The sequence below is a fragment of the Ornithodoros turicata genome, chromosome 2, assembly GCF_037126465.1.
Source record: "Ornithodoros turicata isolate Travis chromosome 2, ASM3712646v1, whole genome shotgun sequence".
NCBI classification, from domain to species: Eukaryota; Metazoa; Arthropoda; class Arachnida; order Ixodida; family Argasidae; genus Ornithodoros; species Ornithodoros turicata.
The window spans coordinates 100,230,206-100,251,680 of record NC_088202.1 but is presented as its reverse complement, the minus strand read 5'-3'; the positions used below and the strand labels follow the sequence as shown (position 1 = coordinate 100,251,680).

At 46.6% G+C, this 21,475-nt stretch overlaps 1 protein-coding gene across 12 annotated transcripts in view; it reads right to left on the bottom strand.

Annotated features, from left to right (window-relative positions):
* LOC135385833 (CUGBP Elav-like family member 4) overlaps positions 1 to 21,475 on the bottom strand; it is a 455,429-nt gene that overhangs the window by 28,378 nt on the left and 405,576 nt on the right. For 11 of the 12 annotated variants that reach the window (XM_064615382.1, XM_064615379.1, XM_064615375.1 and 8 more), the window contains one exon: positions 8,623 to 8,702. In XM_064615382.1, coding sequence (XP_064471452.1) covers positions 8,623 to 8,702 — 80 coding nt within the window. Of the gene's footprint in view, positions 1 to 8,622; positions 8,703 to 17,870; positions 18,150 to 21,475 lie in introns of those variants that run through there. The other variant, XM_064615385.1, reaches the window with a different exon arrangement.

Genomic DNA, 21,475 nt, shown 5'->3' with positions numbered 1-21,475 from the left:
TCCCTCGTGCGTAGTACGATTGAGGTAATATCGAGACAGACTGGTGTCTGACGAGATGGCGTCTGAGCGCAGTGTACACTTCATGAACAGTATTTCTTTCCGTGCTTGATATGAATGAGTTCGATTGTGGTTTTTAAGCCCTAACAGTTCCTTCCTTGTTCTTAACCTCAAGGAAGGCTCGATGGGAAGCGTGTAAGCTTTTTCCTCAGAGAAGAATCAAAAGGAAGCGCAAAACCTCAACGCAATGCAAATGGCTGGCCCGTAAGTCCGTCCTACGTAACTCAGTCCTTAATTTTTATTCCTTTTTAGTATTTTATTCCTTCTTTAGTATTCATGTTTAGTAAGAAAGATGCATCAGTCTTCTCTAGCGGATCAGGCTCAGCAACGCATAACAGCAGTCAAGTTTGTCAATCGCTGAAGTGCACATACAGACGTACCACAGAGAAGCGATAGCGCTGAGACAAAACAATTCCACACATTTTCAAGGTGCAAATCACTGCATCCCAGTCGAACTCAGCAGGTCCGTACAACAGTGAGCATACAATCCTGAAATGCCCTGCCACTGCCTGTGGTTCAATCCGAGGCTGCATTCTACGCGGAACGCAAGCGTCAACATCATTTGTCTACAGCTCGTCTGCAACAAAGCAAGCAGATATCCAATCTGCCCGTTGCGCCGAGTGTTTGCTTGCACTGATTGCGTTCCAGAGGCCGATGTTGATCATCCCGGGCCAGAGATCCTCGGGGGATGACGGACTTTCGACTCAAGGGAGTGAGAATGGCGGGTCATGCCTTTGCGCGTGGGTGCGCACACACATTTGCAAACAGAAGCTTCCAATCTTCAAAGCACATGTTGACTGAACCGTCATTCTCTGAAGTAAACGTGCGGCTCATTGCAGGTAGTAGGCGATAGCGGTTGACAAGCACTGTACACTAAGGTGCGACGGCACATGATTTGCGCCCGCGACATGCACGTCATACGCGTGCGGTGAACTGGAATTTTCTGGTTTCGGAATTCTAGCTGACCCACGCAACCCCAGGCGAATTCTGCCAGGGCAATGTGCAGAAATGACTTCTTCGGTACTTACGTCAAGTAATAATTAGGGTTTCGGGTTTTCTGAATTCATTATAGTCGGAACGCTTACTGTTATGCGTCAGAACTTGCACGCAACGACATCTGTATCACGATCACCTAGGGGCGTAAGCTTCTCGAAATCATCTCGAAAACCTAATATCCCAAGACATAGTCACAAGACATCATTCGCTTGCGCCCCATCTTACTGTTTGGTTTGCAGCAGTATGCTTCCCTTTCAAGAAGACAATTTTTATGTCAGCTGTGCTCCGTTGCCCATTTGGAGAAGGAAGGCGACACACACATACATTGGATGATGATGAGGCGGGCGATTCACCGCCGCTGTGGCGGAAGCATGGTGCACACAAACAGGGAAACATTCAGATTCCTTTATTTTCAAATGATTATGTGCAGTAGAAAAGGGACTGGGAGGGCGAACCCTGTAAGGGAAGCCTTAAGCGCTGGACATTTCCAAGTAGACCTGGGATATCGCCGAAATTATACCTCAACACCGCTTTATGTCGAACATTTTTTATTAATTAGAAGCATCAAGGGTATGAGGTAATTACAAGGCAGAGTCCCTAAACAGGGTACGGTATTCAGTGACTCCAATGCCGAAGTTTCTATTCACTCGCATTACGCTCATACTTCGCGCATTGTGGAAGACTGCTGCACAGTGGAATTAGTCAAGAGAATCCAGCTGTCCCTGTGGCAGGGGCTGCTAACTCACGATACGGGGCAACTTTGACAGTCGACACAAAAGAAAGCGAACTTCGTCAACCGGGGCATGGACTTTCCTGCTGAGCTCTCGGTTATATGAACCACCGCAAATGCAGACTTTTTTCGTATAAATCATTAAATTTTGCCGGCGTGCGTTTTTCGGATAAATCCGAAAACCCGGAACCCTAGTGATAATCCATTATCATCACACCTATTAAGCGCTAGTTAACACCGTAGTTAAGGTTTGGAATGGAAGGGATGGGATGCGAGTTGCTTTAAATCAGCGCTTTGAAAAATAAATGGAAAATCACACATCAGGTACAAGCTCGTATGAAGGAGCGGGTTACAGGGAAAGAGGGGGAAAACGATTAGTTTAATCGAAAATACATTTTATTTTCACGTGTGTTGAGTAGCAGTCGAAGAACGTAGAGCGTTGACTAAAGATGCACTTGGCAAAAGTAACAACAAAACTATAAAACACTGAAGCTTTCCTTTATTGGATACAAGCTTTCATGCAGTGGACTGCATTTCGTCAGGTACAAAAATAACAGCACTAGAGTTACAAATACATATATATATATATATATATAACGTCGACCCCTATCCCTATATGTGTTAATAAACTCCCCTTTTTGTTTTCCTGTAAGCTCTTTGTCGTCTTCTGATTTTTCCTGCTTATTTCATTCTCGTGGTCAACCGCCCTCCTAAGCTTCTAATCTATATATATATATATATATATATATGCATTCGGATGGCACACACGTGAACATACAAAAAGGGAGAGGGTAAAGAATACAAATTAAGAGAGGGACGACAAGTACCACGTGGCTGCAAAAGAGAGGTCACAAAGGAAAGCTTCAGTGTCTTATAGTTTTGTTGTTACTTAGTGTTGAGTACAGCTTGGTACAAAACTTTACGGAACACGGCACTGGCGTATTTCTCCATCGGAGCTGTCCCCTGCTGGCTATCAGGAAGAGATGGAATAAGAAACGGGTGACCGGCTATTCTGTCCATCCCTCAGTATGTATGTACGCTCCTGTTTGCTGCTATGGTGTTGCTCCAATGGAGAAATGCGACGCCCCGGTGTTCTGTGAACTTTTGTCCCAAGCTGTACCTCAAAAAAGCATGCGCTGGTGCTGGTGCAGTTCCTGAGGGACAAATTACGTTGACCAAAATTACGGTCCTACGGTCACATTCAAGGTAGAAGTGCTTCGAAAGGTGTGAACGTATACGATGCTGCGAATACAGACAAAATGCGCTCTTTCGTACATTTCTTCCTTCGCTATTCCTCGGTGCATTACTTTTGGACAACGCATTGCACGCAATGAGAGCGTACACGCAAGAAGGACTACATATCAACGCAATTGTAAATAAAGTTTCATCCCTCCCTATAGTTACGCAACCCTACATGATAGCTGTTTCAGTACACTTTGGAACCGACTAAACGCACGAAGTAATACCCTCACAATTATTTCGAAGCAAGCAGGCTGCATTTTTGACGTGATAGGCTTACGTAAGGATTACGGTAATCCTTCACATTGTTTCCGGACAAGAGAACGCGCCCTTCACGTTGTCCGTAATATCGCAGGGAACCCGACAGAAGCGTAGAAGCCATCCTATGATCCAGAGAGCGCGATCAGATGACAAGGGGGAAATACTTTTAGGAGCAACAAAGGTAACCAGACACGACTGATCATCATTAATGCTTATCCTTCGCAAAAGCGTTCCGCCTCTTTTAAATCTACATGCGACAACATCTACTCTCCTGCTGCATTTTCGAAAGTCAGATTCAGTTCTACGATGTATACCCTTGTCACACGTGCAGCGCTAACCGCAGTTTCACATAACCGCCGTTCGCCGCAGTCACACTGCCGACCGAACGGAGGTTACGCCGCTAACCGCGGTTATGGGAAACCGAGCTTGGTAACCTCGGTTTCGGGATTCGGATTTCCCGACGTCAATACGCGGGTAATGACATTTCCCGCAAATAATCATGTGCGTATAGTGTATTGAATGATTGATAAGCCTTTTAATTACCACGATAATTACCACCTTTTCTTTTCATGCTATACAGCGTAATCACAATATACCTGGCGCTTGTGTCACAGTCACGTAGTCACTGCTAACGTGTCACAAACTGCCGTGTGACAACAACACACCGTGGTTCACGATAACCGCGGTTTGGTCGGGTACTGCTCGTGCGACGACCGTAATAGTCGCGTTCAGAAAAGACTGGCGTTCTACGAGTGGATATATAACATAATCCCGGTTTTATCAGTGAGATAAATTTTCGGAGGACACACTTATCAGAGAAGGGTGCACGTTGTCCACGTACCGATTTTTGTTCTTCGAAACTGGGGAATTAATGAGCCCTATGCGTCTAGCGCTGAACGCATCTGCCAAATTGGGATCGTCCTTTTGCGTTGCGCGCAGCTGGCCTCGGGCCAGAAATAGCCGATACACATCCTCAGAACGGCGCGCGTGGCGCAGATGGAAGTGTGCAGTTATGGGCCTGTTGATCGGTATTGACCGGCTTGCTTCTTGGAATTTTCTAATTTGAGAATTGTCGCTGAGCCATCGTGATCAGAGACGTGTGATTGATTCGATACGATTAAACAGAACGTGCTAGGCCACAATCTAATACATCGTTTCTCGGAATGAGCACACTGTAATACGCAAACAAACTCTCTGTAATCAGCATATAGGATGTCTATCATTCGCAGACTTTCTATTTCTATTATCATTCTCCTATTAAGAGGAATCGGTTCGTGCATTCACAAATCTTCTATCTGCGGTGCACTCGTCGAGAAGGGCACGTGATGAAACACGTCCTTCTCGACGAGTGCACCGCGCCTCGTTAGCTCGTACCCAAGCAGCACAATGTACTGAAACTCGAGTGCAATAGGGGTAGACGGTACATGTCTTATCAATGTTCTTTGGCTTCACGAGTCTGTTCAAGGCCTTCCACCTACCCGTCCACCCCTATTGCACTCGACTTTCAGTACATTGTGATGCTTGGGTAACGCGTGCAAGCGATTAAGCCCCCACATCCTGTGGCCGGGATCTGAAACTACAGAACTTGGACACCAGCTCGCGTGGCTCAGTGGCTCAGCGTGCTGGCCATGTCACGTCGAGGCTGGGAGGTACCCCGGTTCGGATCCCGGTGCCGGATGTGCTGTCTGGTGTCCTTCCTGGGTTTTCCTCAGACGCTTTCAGACATATGTCGGCACAGTTCCCTTAGAAGCCGGCCCAGGACGCACATTTTCCGAGGGTGTCAGCCGTGACGATGCCCATCCTATGTGCGGCCGACAACGGCGAGCACTTTTACCAGCAACACCACTAAGGTACTCGGATATTTATTTGCGAAATAATAAAAAGAGTGTATCTGAAAATGAATGCCAACTGCGAAATTGTTGAACGGCATAATTTTGCGTCGAGCGCAAATCCTTGTTTGTTTTCTTTTGTTTGTTTGCTGAAATGCACGTGAGCCGAAATGAACTGTCCTGGCAGAGTGGAGGAAAAGGAGGTGCTGCCTTTTTCAGTCGGGCTGAACGAGACTGAACGGCAGGTGTCCTATATGTTCTCTTTCGTGTCTAATATATCTGTACCTGTAGAAGCCGATGTGCATGATGAGAGCCGCATTGAACAGCGTACACGTTCGTAACAACCAAAGTTGCATTTGTGGAACGAACACCTGCTACGCCAAATTTGACCTGAACAACGACAGGAACGTTATCCAGTGGTAACAAATGAGAACAGGGCCTTCTGTCGCAACCGAGTAAAAACGCAGCTCACCTTCTGCCGCAATATGAGTGGAATGTTTACATCGAATTGCCATTACGCTTGGCCCTGATCCGATCAAACTGCGCATTGCGGATATGGATTCTTGCGTCAAGTAGTCTCGTTTCCATGCGAATAACAGTAACGAATAGCGTCAGTCGAAATGAACAGATATTTCCTCTACCTAGCCGCCATCTTAGGATACTTCTTTGCATCACAACAATGCATTGATGAATGATTCGGAGATTGAATATAGCTAATCATTGGGAAATACAATTTCAGAACATTGGAAATTTGCACTTGATATTAATCGAGTGACGATCGTTTCCTAATCGAGCCAAGTGTTTTTCGTCCGAAAAACCAAAAGAAAGACAGGTAGACAAAGAAGCGTAAAGCAAAAGAAAGAAACGAAAGAAAGCGTTTGTAGAGTGCAAAGACGTTACGATCGGGAAAGACACCCATCCGGCTACGACCACATGGGCCAACCTTTGTTCACCAACACGACAGTACCGTCTATGGCTTCTGCATGCTCTACTGTGCTTTTTTTTTTTCGCCGACAAGTGAAGCGCGGGAGGACTACACACCAAATAGTCGAAATGACGCAACACATCCGTGTTCCGTCTATTCTTTCACGTGTTGTCTTCTTGCGCTGCTACAGCATGAACCTCCGAAAAAACCTTCTTGCACACCAATTGTAATTGCAATTGTAATTGCAATTGTTGCGATGAATCACCTTATCCCATCGTCATTCATGTAGTAGTTGTTCTTACACATCAACAACCCTGGACGCCTACAATAGCATGCAGGTGAAAGTTTTTGCTTAAATATAGTTGAATACTAATTTATTTCGTCATGTTTTAAGTCCTGCTGCGCACAAACAGTTGGAGGGTGCACAGGTAAGAAACGTAACCGAGCTCCGCAAGGGATAGGGCTGGCCCGAGAATCCGGGCCCAGCCTTGGGCGCTGGACTGGTTCAGGTCTTGAATTATTGGACTAAGAATTGTCGGGCCTGACTCAGATTAAATTTTTTGTGAGTCATTTCCTTTCTTAATTATTTGTTTAATTTCCAACATACATTTTAAAAGCGTAGCACGTGTCTGCTGGGGTCCTTACTATCGAAACGCGGGTTGGGTCTAGGCCGGGTTGCGTTCATGGCAGTGACGGGCAAAGTACCTGAAAATTGTACTTGAAGTAAAGTGCCAAGTACCTAGCACCTGTTGTACTTTAAGCAAAGTACCATATTACAAATGTACTTGAAGTAAAGTACTAGGTCCTTTGCAAAGTACTCATCAAGTACATTACAAATTTAGATCGTACGTGTTATTTTCACCTTATAGCATTATGGAATGACTGCGGCACCTTAGCTCCCATTAAACTGTACGGACCATGTATTTTATATTACCACAATTTACGAATAATCCTGACCGCTTTTACATTGTTCATTACTTACCTGGTGCTAGCCAGAGGCGGATCTAGGGGGTGGGTCTGGATGTCCAGAGCCCCCTCAATTTCTGTCGTTACATAGAGTTTCAATTGACCTAAGGTAGTTTAGTAGGGCTCTGTCCAAGGCAGGACCCCCCTCAGAAAAATCCTAGATCCGCTCTCGTGCCAGCAGAGGAATAAGAACAACTTAATGCTGTACAGTATCCATCGCCCCCGTGCAACATAATAAGACTAGAAAGCCTTCCATTGAGATAGCTCACCGTGTCTTTGTTCTCGGAAACAGTCTGAGCAGCGAAATTCAATAACAAAAAATATCTCGATGGCGCGCACATTCTCATGGTAACGAGTCTCCGAATATGTTCAGCTGTGCTTAACGTCTTTCATTTACGTTTGGATTCCCGAAATACGAAGCGCTACAGAAATCTTTAGAATATATTGAAGCGGAATTGGAAGAGAAGTATTCGCTCTTCCGGTCGGTTTTTCCAGTTCACTTCTCAAATGCCAGCTTAGTCACCCCGTCCGTGGGGATTTCGTGTGCAGATGAAAAACAGGATGAGTTCTCGCACATTTTTTTAGTCGAATGGCACTCCCATATGCGAGAATAAAATAGGTACACTACGTCGGTCACACACACACATACATCGGATGATGATGAGGTGGGCGATTCACCGCCGCTGAGGGGTACACCACCCCATTGGCGCATTGGAAACGGATGAGGGGATGATTATGGGGGAGCACTTTCAGAGATCCGTCACCAGACCGGTGGAGCACAAGTACTCCGCAAGAAGACGAAGGCCTTGCATCTGGTGGGCAGCGTTTGACAACGGTCCGAGGCTCTTCGCGAGGTTGAACGGCCGCTTGTCAATACGTTGCATAGAAACTTCCATCAGTGCACGCTCGTGGTGATATTGCCCTCAAGTCAGGATGACGTGTCAGAGGTCGCCGTGCACTCCACAAGTGGGACAGAGGGAAGACGAGGTGGAGCCGAGACGGTGTTTAAAGGCAGGTGTAAAGACAACTTTAAGCCTCATGCGGTGGAAGAGTGCAGTAAAGGGGCGCGGTAGTCGCGGAGGAATTACGAGAAAAAGCGTGGGGTCTACATCCGAGAGAAGGGAGTGAGCTATGTCGTGTTGCCACTGAGCCCGCATCTTGGGGCCGGTGAGTGTCGAAAGGAGGTGTCTACGTCGGTCAGAAGAAAGCATAAACCCCCGTTTTACGTCGTACGGCCATCTACTGCGCTAATGAGTGAAAGTGCCCGTCAGAAGTTTCCAGACATTCGATGCCTGACAGAAAGTAAGAAAACAAGCACATGCGTCATCATACTCGCATACCGCAGAAAGGTCAAAGTTCGCGGCATTTCAATGCGGGCGGAGGTGCAACGCCGGTTGGCGGCCTCCGATAGGGAGTGTGGAAGGAAGATTACGGTGCAGAAGACAGGGAAAGAGTCAACAGAATGGATTTTGGGATGGCGAGACACTCCCAGGTAAATTATATGAAAAGGGGTTATAGCACGTTCAGGTTGTATCGGTACGCTATTCGCAATCATGGGCAACGGGGCGACCTGAGAATAACGAGAACAAAACGAAAAAACGTAGGTTAGAAAATCTTACCGGCATTGTTTGGCTGCCATGGAGGCCGTTGATAGCTGCCTGTGCTTCATTGTGACTACTAAACTTGACAAATGCACAACCTGCAAGGACAAATGAAGAAGCAATCGGACACTGCAATCGATACAGCACACTCCGAACGCAAAACACGTAACATGCATTCATTCTACATTTCTTTATGTTGTAGTACGGGTACACATTTCAGTGGCGTCACACGTCAAATTACACCGCACGGTTAAGCCATGTTTTATCAACCACGACAGCGTATCGGCAAAAATACGCACGCCGTCCCGGATTTACGTAAGCATTCTGCGTCACCGGCAATGCAGTATTTAGTGTTCTTCGTATACCTGCAAGTTCACATTGAGTTACAGCTACGTTACTTTAAGTAACTGCGTAGTCTAATGGGAAAATACGGCTACCGTGAGAAGCGCATTTCAACGGCCTTATTTGGTTTATCATAAAAACACACTTTGGTGCGCTCTTAATCGGCTTACACTCTGAACGCATCAGCTGCATTTGAATTTCACGCGAGAAATGGCGTGCTTCGATAATGGAAGCATCCATCGCACAGCGTCGCTGAACTGGCTGCACGCAAGTTAGTTTTCGCACATAGCAATACTGCGTTGCGGGCAAAGCACGCTTTACGGGTGAATAATATATGCTCGCTGAAGATAGATGAGGCTGTCCAGAAGTTAACAAAGCCCGAAACTGTCGTCTCCCACAAACGAACATTGCTCGGCTTCTTACTGTACAGACTATGAGGCCGAGAAATGCACGAGTCATCCAAGTCCCCACAGCTGAGCACGGCCGAGTAAAGTTTCCCGAACATAGAAACCATACCGGAAGAAACATGCGAAATGCAGTCATTGGGAACACCTGGCGAGCGTAGAGGGCGAGCCAGCCATTTAGCTCCCGGTTTCAATCTAAGGGAAAAACGCACAGTGCGAGTGAAATCCTTCGCCCTAGACATTTCCCCCTCCCCCCCGCGCTTAAAAGCGCTCTTAACGGCGAGACCCCTGCAAATGAGGTACTTTCCATTTCGTGCGGCGAAAATTTCGCGAGCAAAACTCAACATTTATTTATTCGCCGGGCCGAGACCTGTTCACTACCGCCGTTTTTATCGCATATATACCCGGAGCAAAGAGCTCGTTGGTTGGAGGCGATAAATAAGCGGATGAAAAGGCATTGCTTCGGGTTAGAATGTGGCTACGTGGTTCGGCTGTCAATGACTTTGCTGGTCTTGGCGGGTCTTTAATCCCGACTTTCGAGTCCAATCTCCCGTTTTAAGACCTTTTCTCACAAACTGAGGGATTTTTTTCCGTTCGTGAGATGAAATTGGGAATGTGGGAGATAGAGAACGAGAAGAAGTGTTTCAGCCCTTACGAAACGCCATGGATCTGGAAGAGATGCACCGACGTCGCTGCATGCAGTGTATTAGAACATAAAAACGATAAAAATGCGACCAATACTAAAAATGAAGTATCAGTATGGTAAACTAGAAAGTTTTTCCCAGAGTGTTGTTACCTTTTAGCCCGCCACAGTACCAGTAAAAAGAAAAAGACAATTGAGCGTTCAGATAGGAATGGCCCCTCGAAAATATGTCGTATGCAAACATTCAGCGCGCACAGAATCTGTGAAGCGTTTGTCATTTCTCGATAATAAGCTATTCATGAACTAACGTCAACCCACACTTGTACCACTGTGAAGACGTACGTTACAGAACAATTAAACGAGAGGGTTCGTCGGTTGTACAATTTTCATTTTCCGTCCTAAACAAAGTACCGTTTTCTGTGTGCACGGATTGGATGGTGGTTAACTATCGGCCTATCCACTAACACATAGCGGCGAAGACCTGAGCTTCCTGTACGTCGCTTATTACTCAATCCCCACGTGCGTGTGATTTGTCGTTTCTCAAATCGCCAACAAAGCACAGATATATAACCAGCACGTTATGTAAGGAGGTGTCGAGTTAAAGAGAAAAGCGCACACCAGATACTCGTACCAGGATAACGACGTTGGTAACACATTCACATGCGGGCTTCGATATTAATTTCGCCACAAGCGTGGTTAGAAGTGCTCTAAATGAAGCACATCGTCGGAAGAGACGAACAAGTAATGGATGTTTCATAAAGCCGGATGCAGCGAAAAAGTCGCAGCTCTTGGAGTGGAGCCAAATGTTGCCTGTAGTGGGCAACAGGTTCAACCCTCCGAGGAAACACGAAAAAAGAACCCAGCTGGTAAAAAAGAAAAAAAAGAAAACAGAAAAGAAAAGGAAAACAGTGGAGCGGAAACGTGGAGCAGTTCGCTATTGAACGCAGGATGGGACTCGTGTAGAAAGGAAGCAATCACTATATATACACGGTTGTACTTGTTTGATTCCTAGTGGCGTTCAGGTTTATTTTGCAACGACTGCGCGCATTTGGCGTGCTTCGGTCGGCCGCAAGCATAAGCGTCAGCTTTTTACGTGAGGTCCAGCAGTTTTCGGTCGCGTCGTTCAAGATGTGCAGCGAAGGCGTTTGCAAAGCTGGGAGGCGGGAGGTATTTTCGGACGGAGCAGCGCCGATGTTACATTACAAAACACACCTCATGTCATCATCATCTTGTATTTGTCGTCGTCGTTCTGCTTTAAGATATGGAAATTAAGTTTCGTGGGCGAAATGTATGCGTGCATGGAGAAAGACATAGGATATATGGTAGTTCTTGTTCAGTGTGACTCGCTACGCTTATAGAAAATCACTCACGCACACATTTATTGTATCAGTAATGGCGATAGTGATGATGATGATGACAAAATAAAATAAATGCGGCACAGAGTTTACTTTCCATTTTCTTTCATGTCGTGTAGGAACATGAAACACAGCAGCGTCATTAAGTCAAATTAAATCACAATTTCAAACTTTCCGCTATTGCACGTTACATTTAACGAGAGCTGTGTCTTACGGTCTTTCACTAATTGGCAACAAGTTCTCCATTCGTGACACAGCACCAACACACCTCCTTTCCACGGCCCTTGCGTTAGACAACAGACCGCCATAGAAAGCTACCCAGGCTGGAATAAAAGCGCCGTTGGAAATTATGAGTTATTCCACATGAGAGCATCCCAGTCGAAGCCAAGGAATAGCTGGATATGTACACACTCTTAGAGAAACCAGTATCGAACTGGCCGCCAGATGTCGTGTCTTGCAAATGAGAACACATTATTCCATATTCGCTGCCTCTTATCGTCCTATTGACTCCGATAACATAACGGTGCTTTCGACTAAGCAGCCAAAGGGGCATGAAAGCATTCCGACGTACGGTCAGTAAGAACGGAGCGTGACAGCTTATATCCGCTAAGCCAGATGCAATATTGCGTGTTGCTAGGGGAACCCCTGAGTGGTGCAGTAAAAGGTACTGAGTCCGTGTTCACTTACAGCTATTGGATCCTGAAGGCGGCCTTCCAGTATGTGAGCTGGTGGATAATGCCTGTTCGACAGCGATACGATGCGGCTTGTAGGCGGATAATGTAAAGAACTGTAGAAACGCAAGTAACGCACGGTATTTAGCGTGAACACAGAACGTCAGCCTGGTACGATGCAGCGTAGGGAGACGAACGAGCGAGACTTCGGGTGAGGTTTCAAGCACGAAAGTATTACTTTCAATGAGTTCGAAACTACAATAAGCTATACAAATATAGTCGACATTTGCATAGTGAAGATATAGATGAACCTATGTACTTATAATTATCTACTTTCTCAGTTAGATAGATAGAAGTAGCCCCGCTGACGCACGCGCTCAAAGTCAAAACCAAATTATGTTAACTTCCAAGTTACTGCTGTTCGCGGCTAATTTATTTTCAGGTTTTACATCCACGAGTCCTCGGGGATGCGGAGCTTCGTGCCAGATTGTCGACTGTACTTGTACCAGTGTGTTTCATTACATATATAAAAAACAAAAAGCTCTGGCTATTTTTTTCCTAATATAAAAAATGGAAGATATATATGGCAGAGTTCGTCACCTGACGAATTTCGCTACTCCCACCACGATCCCCTCAATGAAAAGACACGTTTCTGCGTCCCAATAGGATCCTATGCTCCCTATAGGTCCCCATAGGTTCCTATAGAATAGTGAGGGGTGAACACCCACACAACGGAGCAAACTATGACCAACTAAAGGTGGCCAATATCCCCCCTCAACGGACCACCGACTGTCACCAACGGACATCACAGCAACCACCACTGATGCACAGTGCCAGCACCATAGAGCCAGCAACACTAATGAACATTGCACTGTACGGGATATTTTTCTCTGTTGTGTCGTGTTTAGTTCCGTTCACTTCGTTTTTCGGCAACTTGTCCCCCCCCCCCCCCCCCCGATAGGATTCTGTAACTCAGCACTTCCGGTGATGCCGTCACTTTCATGCCAACATGACGCCAACATCACGAGCGAAGCAACGGACTCTCGTACCCTTCGTGTCAAGGTGACGACATTGTTCATTCTGCATGGTGATTTTTTTTTTCACTTTAGCCCCATTAAGTTTATGCATATACACACACGGGATTTTCACAAGTAAGCGAGTACTGAAGAAAGAACCAATCCCTATTTTGTGCCGACAAAAAAAAAATAAAAATAAAAGAGAAAGCCTCCGGAGTGCGCGACAAAAAACCGAACAAAGAGAACAATGGCTTAACAGAACAACGCCGAACGTCTTCGTATTGTCTTATGCAATTTACCCGATTCCTCCAGGATGCTTCCTTCCATATCATTGCCGCATTCTGCCTTTCAGTTTGAAAAGTCAAAGAAATGCGACGATGATAGATACGGATATCGAAGGGCGATTCAGATCTACAAAAGTGAAATTTTTCGTTAGTATTAATAAAAAAAAAAAAGCAGAGTAGCACTCACCCACGACACTACTTTCGGTGCAGGAAGAAAACACAGAGAGAGAGAGAGAAAAGCAGCATTGGAAAATGGTTTGTCCATCAAACTGGATCCGCAAAGTTGTGTCGAATAACGCGTCGCAATTTTGTGTGAGAAAGGGAAAAGGTAGAGACGTATCGTTTTACAGACGTAGTAAAGCGAGGCTCAGCCCTCACGACCAGAAACCCGATCGTCGATTGCGCTCCAATTACATTATTTTCGCGTCAGAATAGCGTCTCTGTTTAGGTGACAGATGGTGGGCCCATTTTCGTTTTCGCGGAAGATATTAAATTTCGCTTTGATGGGTTCAAAATAAAAGCGCCTAAATGGCACCTTCGGAACCGCCCACTCTGAGAAACGGCGCAGAAATGAGTTGCGTAATCAGTCTGTCAAACGGTGGCCGTCAGTTTGTGCGTCAAGAAGACGGAGCGGTGCGCACATTGAGGCCTTCGAGAAATTGTTCTCCGTTTCACGAGCGTAATAGGAGCCACTGTACCATCACTAGACGGCTACGTGACAGTCTTCACGCAAAGTTGGCAGCTATGGTTAAGGGAATGATGATTCGCGAGAGAGCGGTGGTCGTCCCTCCTTAAAGTCATCTTGCCCACATGAGCGTTTTTTTAAACGTGCGTTCATATCTACGCATATGGCAGACCGCATTTACCGCCCTTTGCACAGCACGACGTGCCTAGGCAACTTGTTATCATGCCACCAAGTTACCCGGCCGGATTCGAACCCGCTGCCGCGGGACCAGAAAGCAGCTCGAGTTATAAAGGTAACGGTAGGCAGTGTTCCAATAATTTTGAATAGTGCACGCGATCCTTGACACAAAATGATGTCGTCTGATAGGAATACGGAAAATAAAAACAGAATGAGGAAAACTGTTAGCAATAGGTCACCGGTAATTTCGTGCTGGAATAACGTCAGTGTCCTCGCTTCTGTGTCGAGCGCCTGACAGGGTTCCGATAGGCAAGGTGCTTTGTGATAGCTGCGTGTTTAAAATTGGTTTCCCAGACGCTTCTGAAGCAGTATGGGTGACTGTTGCGCTGTTGTGAAGGGCTGACTGTTCCCTCAGGACTACAATGCCACGTATTGGCACAGCGACGGTAATGCTGCGTACTTTCTTTCTTCTTTCTTTATTTACCCTCAGGTCGTGCAGAATAACAGGTGAGAGTGGTACATGATGCACCAACTATAAATATAATGCTTCCAGTATCTTCCGAAACTTCGTAGGATGACGGACGGCGACGGTGGAGGCGGGTAGGTTGTTCCAGTCCTTAGGTGTCTTAGGGACGAAGGCGTTAGCATAATAATTTGTACCGCTAAATGGGATGAATAGTTTCTCAGAGTGGTCCAGGTAATTGGATATGTGATGAGGAGGTGAAAATAGAGAGTATCTAGGAAGAGTGTTATGATAGTAAAATTTATGAAGTAAGGAAAGACGAGCGATGATACGGTGAGTAGAAAGAAGCGGGAGAGAGTCCCGCTCTTTGAGGTGAGTTACGCTAAAAAAACGGGAATTGTCAGAGAAGATGAAGCGGGCGGCTCGATTTTGTAGCGGCTCTAATTTGGAGGTCAGATGATCATGATGAGGTTCCCATATAGACGAAGCATATTCAAGCTTTGGGCGGACTAATGAAATATAGAGCTGTCGTATGAGGTCAGGAGGGGCTTTTGAATAATTACGCTTAATAAAACCGAGTGTTTGGTTAGCTCTGGTTCCTATGGAATTAATATGAAAGGGTATTCTAGGAGAGGTTATTTGTAACATGCACACGTAAATCACAGTATTTACGTGTGCATATTACACCAGGAATTATTATTGCAAGTATTTACATTATCCAGTTCACTACTACTAAGGAAGTAGGAATTAGTGGTGCTGCTAGTACGACTGATCGACATATATTTATATTTATTAGTATTCAATGACATGAGCCAAGTTTGACACCAGGAAGTCAGAGCGTCTAAATCCTTCTGTAAGGCTGAGACATCAGATGGAGAAGAGATTACACGATATATTACGCAGTCATCAGCAAAAAGATTTATATGTGAGGTTATCGAGAGGGGTAGATCATTGATATAGATAAGAAATAGAAGGGGACCAAGGATATTCTCCTACATATGAATGTATGGAAGAATATGAAACCCACAACATCAAAAACGAATTTTTGACGTTTTGATTTTAACACAATTTTTTGTTTTCAGCTGCAGCTGAAAATCGTTGCTTACACACGTGACGGGCTTGAAGTTTGCTTGTTCCAGCCGTTATACTTAATGTTATATTACGTGCGTGCTTACCGTCGGTAAATTAGTTTATGTAGACGCACAGCCTATTAATCAGGTTCTGACAGTCGCACTACGCCTGTAGGTCATCTCGAGTAACACATGGTTGCAATCGCCTATATCGCAACGGATCACGTAGTCACACCGACACGTTGAGAGAGTGTGATGCAACACTGAATTATATTTGAACTACTTTCTGCCCTACTCCGCTATGGTATAAGAAAAGGTACCTTCTTCGTTTCAAAGTTACACGTAAACATGGTCGGATTGGCGTGGAGAGCGGCGGCTGGCCACGCGAAATATCGACAAACGTGCCGTCTGCCACTGACGGAGGATTTGAGTCGCTGATGAGGATTCCGTTCGTGTTCGACCGGCTCCTATGAGACGGGCATTGCAAGATTACGTTGTCGGTATTTACCGTTATACTGGCAGTGTGTGTTTGAGCGCACAATGTAAACAATACAGTACAGCGTTTGCGCCCAAATTGTTTCACGCTATACGCCTGCTGGCGAATTCCGTTTTCCAAGCGCCAGGATTAATTTGATGCGTGGATTCCAGGCCCGTCTGGAATGAAGGAGGGAGAGCGCATTGTTCAACTCGATTTGCTGGTTCCATGTAATGCGAAACAAGGCAAAAACTCTGCATACCGTGAAAAGGCCGATTACAATGTTTGAATTCGAATTTGGCACATTATTTCTTCCACCCCTTCCATGTAGCGATAATGGGATTGAGATGGGACATTTGCCAAGCATCCCAACATGGGTTACTCAGTGATTCTGGTTATAATCTTTCTCAAAGCTTTTCGTACCACGTGCGGCATTTCGTGCGAGGAAAATGCGGAATACGTTAATGACAATGAGTCGATGCGCCGAAGACTCGGAAACATTCGTGCTTGTAAATAAAGCACACGAAGTGAATGTGTGGGCATACAGTTATCCATTTGTCTGTCTGCACGAACCCAAATCAGAAAGTTGGTATACGTGACTGACTCATTGCGTGGAATCTCAAATATTCGACACCGGGGTGCTTTCACGAAGATAACATTGAGCGTGACAAAGCCCGTGTCGACCAGCTGGCGGACTGCATCACAATGGCGCCCACCTGCTGGCTGATAAGCGGATTCCGCTTGGATTCAGGCTTTTTGGGCGGCGCAACGACGGCTCTGACGTCAAAAGAGGCTCCAATCGCGAAGCGGCAAAAGAATCTAAAAGATGGCCAAACTCTCTCTATATACAGTTCTGGCCTGCTATCCCCAAAGGTGATGTTAGTTGACAATGGTGAGTTTTAGTGTTATTATAATAATAATAATAATAATAATAATAATAATAATAATAATAATAATAATAATAATAATAATAATAATTCGGGGCTTTACTACGTCGCGGAGTTTTAGTATATCGTACGTTGTCGCCTTTGCGTAACGTATGGGATAGCGTAGTGGTTCTGCGCAATGTGCAAAGCTCTGTTTATGTCTTGCGCGTGCGCAGAACCACCAAGGCTATCCCACACGGACGCAAAGGCAACAGCGTACAATGCACTAAAACCCTCCAATAGTGGACGGAACAACTTATAGAAAGCCATGAACCAGAACCCCTCCCCTCCCCCTTTTCCTGTTTACCTCTTGTGCTTTTAAGCAGCTCTGTCGAAATAAAATTTCTTAGTTGTGATAGCAGGGCGTGGTGTGTGGTTCCTTGCCTCCTTGTTGTCCCGTTTTTGTACCTTCATTGATCCAAACATGTGCAATATCCAACTACCGCACTTCAAGACTGTAGTACTCCAATAGTGAGTTTTAGTGCAGCTACACTGTCGCGCACTGCGCACTGTTCGCGCACTGCGCAGGAACACCAGGCTATCCCTTACGTACGCAAAGGCGATAGCGTTGGTGGTTCTGCGCACGCGCAAGACATCAAGAGGGCTTCGCGCAGTGCGCAAAACCACCACGCTATCCCCTACGTACGCAAAGGCGATAGTGTACGATACACTAAAACTAACTAATATTTCGCTGCCGTAGAGGAATCACGAATCAGCGTGAAATGCAACGTGTTAATTCGTCGACTGGCGTATACCTTTTGACAGAGGATGGCATCGTGTGATCGTCATCGACAGTAACCTGCAGGTTCCCCTTCACAATTTCCATCGTCGTGCGAAGACACTGTTATGATTCCACATCGCGATCGCTGATCCCGGCTACGCGGACAGAGATCTTGTGTTGAATTCCAATAGCAGAGTCGGAGCAATTGGCAGACTCCGCAATCGAGCGGCTTGCTCTGGCCTAGAGCAAGTGATCCGAATCTGCGACTGGAACACTTGCGCCCAACTTGGAATTTAGCCCTGGTTCACCTGCCTTGGTAGGTGACGGCCAGAGATGGAGGAGGAAGAAGAAGAAGGTACTCATGTTCCACTACAACCCCATGTTTTGCACCATGAAGGTCCTCCCAATCTCCCAACGTTGCCCTGGTAATGTCTGACTCATCGCTTTCCTCAAGAAGCAAAATCGCCAACGTACGACGCGAAATAACAGTCACAGCGGAGACGCATTGCGAAGTGGCCATGTTAGCGAAGAAGATATACAGGAAACGGGAAGCGCGAGCGACAAGTGATACGTCACGGAGAGTTCCGGTTGAATCTGCGTATATTGGGCGCGTTAGGTTCGTGCTCCGGGTACATTCCCCCTTTCAGGGGATCACTTAACACCTCCAAAGTGACTTCCGGTGCACGTTCCCGGGTGCACCCTCGCACCCCTTCTTCGGTGCTGGGGAGCCAGGGAACGCTGGGGAAGAGCGGGGTCAGTTCCGGAGTGTGACGCATGTTCCGGTGTACTGCCTTTCGAAATGGCGCAACCGTTGCAGCACGTTGCGACCGCCCATGCTCTTTGTGTTTCCGGAATCATCGGATGTCGGCGGTAAATAGTTATAATATTATAGAGGACTGCTATGGTCTACTGCTATGTTTAAGTGAAAGCAGACGACAGAAGAAAGCTCGATAGGTGGCGCGCGCTCAGCGGCTCTGGCGCTCGGCTTCCGGATAGCCTCACAAACACCATTAAGTGGAGACACCAAGGGTACATTCCCCTGAGAATTCGGGATATGGCGCACGGGAGCCTGCCTAACGCGCCCATTGGCGGAACAGTCTGGGTTGCTCCTTGGAGCGACCTTGGCTTGAAGGCCGCTCCAAAGCTCCCATTGAAAGACTCCGGCACTGTCCCCAATCTGGCAATAGAACAGACTTGCTCACGGCAGAGCAGCAAAACTTGCTCCGGAAGCGCTCTGAATCTGCCATTGGAATTGAACACTGGATTCGGCCAAGACATATCTTTTGTTGTGAAAGAGGAGGAAAACGAAGGTGGTGTTCGAAGAATGCGCTACGGCGTGTACGTTGTAGCACAATAGAGGCTTTTCCTTTGTCAACCTGACTACATCTTACTCCTTTTGCCTTTCCTCGGGAAGAACACCCAGCTTTGTTACTCTCCGGCTTGCAAGAACACTTAATACCCCGTTTCCTCCTTCTATAATTTCGTTCGCGTAACACTTCCATAATGCACACTCGGACGCACTGACGCTAGAGTTTTAGTAGTGCGTACGCGATGGCTTTGCAGACGCATACAAATAGGGAGCTCACACTCCGCATGCGCCGAACGCGGCTTTGGGTTTAGCGCGTGCCCAGTGTGAACACGCTGTTCTAGCAGGATGCTCTAGAATAAAGGGCACAGATTTAGCGTGCCCAGTAAACGGACCGTATAGCGGGCGGAAACGAAGGCAACGAGAGAGCGTTGGGCTGGCTGTACAGCTTGTTGCACCGGCACATCTGATCCCCAGCTCGAGGCGATAGTCTATCCTCGTGGCAACCTCAACCGTCGGAAGCTCGGCCAAAGAAGCCTTTTCAAGGTCGTCGACCCTCAGGGGTGGCTATAAGCCCTTGCTACTTACCAGTAAATATAAGTGAACGGACCTCCTCTTCCTCCCACTTCCCTCTCCCCCGAGCAACGCGCCGCCAGTCTAGACAGGCAGACCACTCGTCTGCCGAACGTTATCCCCCCTCCCTCCCTTCCGGGAGACAGTTCTGAAGTAGTGTTTCCACATAACAAGCCAAACACTGAAGCACCTAGACCTGCACCACCACCAAGCGTTAGCCACAGTGTTCATTTTGTGTACGGCATTAATTTAACTCAAAGAATTACAAGGTTTGGTTCCAAATTTTGCTGTCGAATTTACGTTACGCTAAACGATACGACACGCGAGGATGACACAAGTTCACTTTGGGTACCTACTCGCGTGATTTTCGGAAAATAGCGCGCGTCCCCAGAACCCAAAACACGGATTGATTCTGGGCATGTGCAATGACGACCCTCGATTTCTTTGGGACACGAAAGCCGAAAGATAAAGAAAAGATACCACCACGTGGGGATCAATGATCACTAGCGCCGTCCATTAGAGCGGAGCGAATACTTTACAGACCCAGGTCTTTGGAAAACTGTGTGGCGATAGTCTATAACCGAGCGCCAGGGTAGATAAGCTTCCCGCAGTAGAAGCACATCGTAAGCAAATGGAAAGAACGGCTTTGGGAACGACGCTAGTGATAAACGGCAAGACGAGCGAATATCACAGCGAGCTCATCAATATTCATCTGGCCGTCGTATCTAGAAGCGGAAACCTCTGTAGGGAAATGAGGGCATTCGTTCCAGAGTCGCCGCCGTCTTGCCAGCGCATGTGAGTTGGTTCTCGTATTCTTTTTTTTTTCATCCGTAGTTAGCCTAAAGGAGAGTTTGGGTGAGTCGCCATGCGTGTTAACACTTTCCATTCACAACCATCGGTATTAGAAACTGGGACCTGGAAAGAATCGCATGTAGCTTCGGAGCACCCGGGAGGCCCATAGCGCCGTCTGGAGACGCTAGTGAGGACCACCACGATTGGACGTTCCTAAAGCACGAGGTATCTGGCAATCACTGCTGAACAGATGATGATTGACTCACTAGCTAAAAATCGCAGATTCGTGCAGAGAGTCTAAAAACGCCCACGAGGCTTCTCTGTCGTTTGCGGTTCGGGATATTACTGGTGTCGCGGTACGCTGCGTAGAGACATCTGGTTCCTCGTATAATGGGCTCGAAAGTGAGACTCGAGGTGTACATAAGATGGGCATGTTGGATTGCAGCAAACAGACGTTCTGATGACGGTGATAGATTGAGCGGCTTTCGCACGGCAGATTAAAAATCGGACGTGTAATGAGCTCGTCGCGGCGGTAAAATCTCCACGGGAAGCGTTCTTGAATTATCTGAGATAACGATGAGTACTTGACTCAAGAATTATCTCGATATATCGATGACGCCTCTGGTGTGGTCATCGTCAGTTGTCATCGATATATCGAGACAATTCGTTAGTCAAGTACATGAGATCATGGTAGGGCCCAGTCGGGCATCCAAAGAGAAATAGTAGGGAGTTTTAGTGAGCCATTTTGCTTTAAACGGTTCGAGAACGGTTTGCCTGTGTCCAACAACCGGTCACCAAAAACTAGCTGGTACTTTGTTGCCGATTCAGCTTATAACGCGCTTGCAACCGTTCGTCGAGTCCTGTGCATCGACAACAACAACAACAGCATATACATGTACATGATAATGATGACATCATTTGTTTCAGCACTGCAGCTGCGGTACGATACGCTATCACGTGTTGGATAT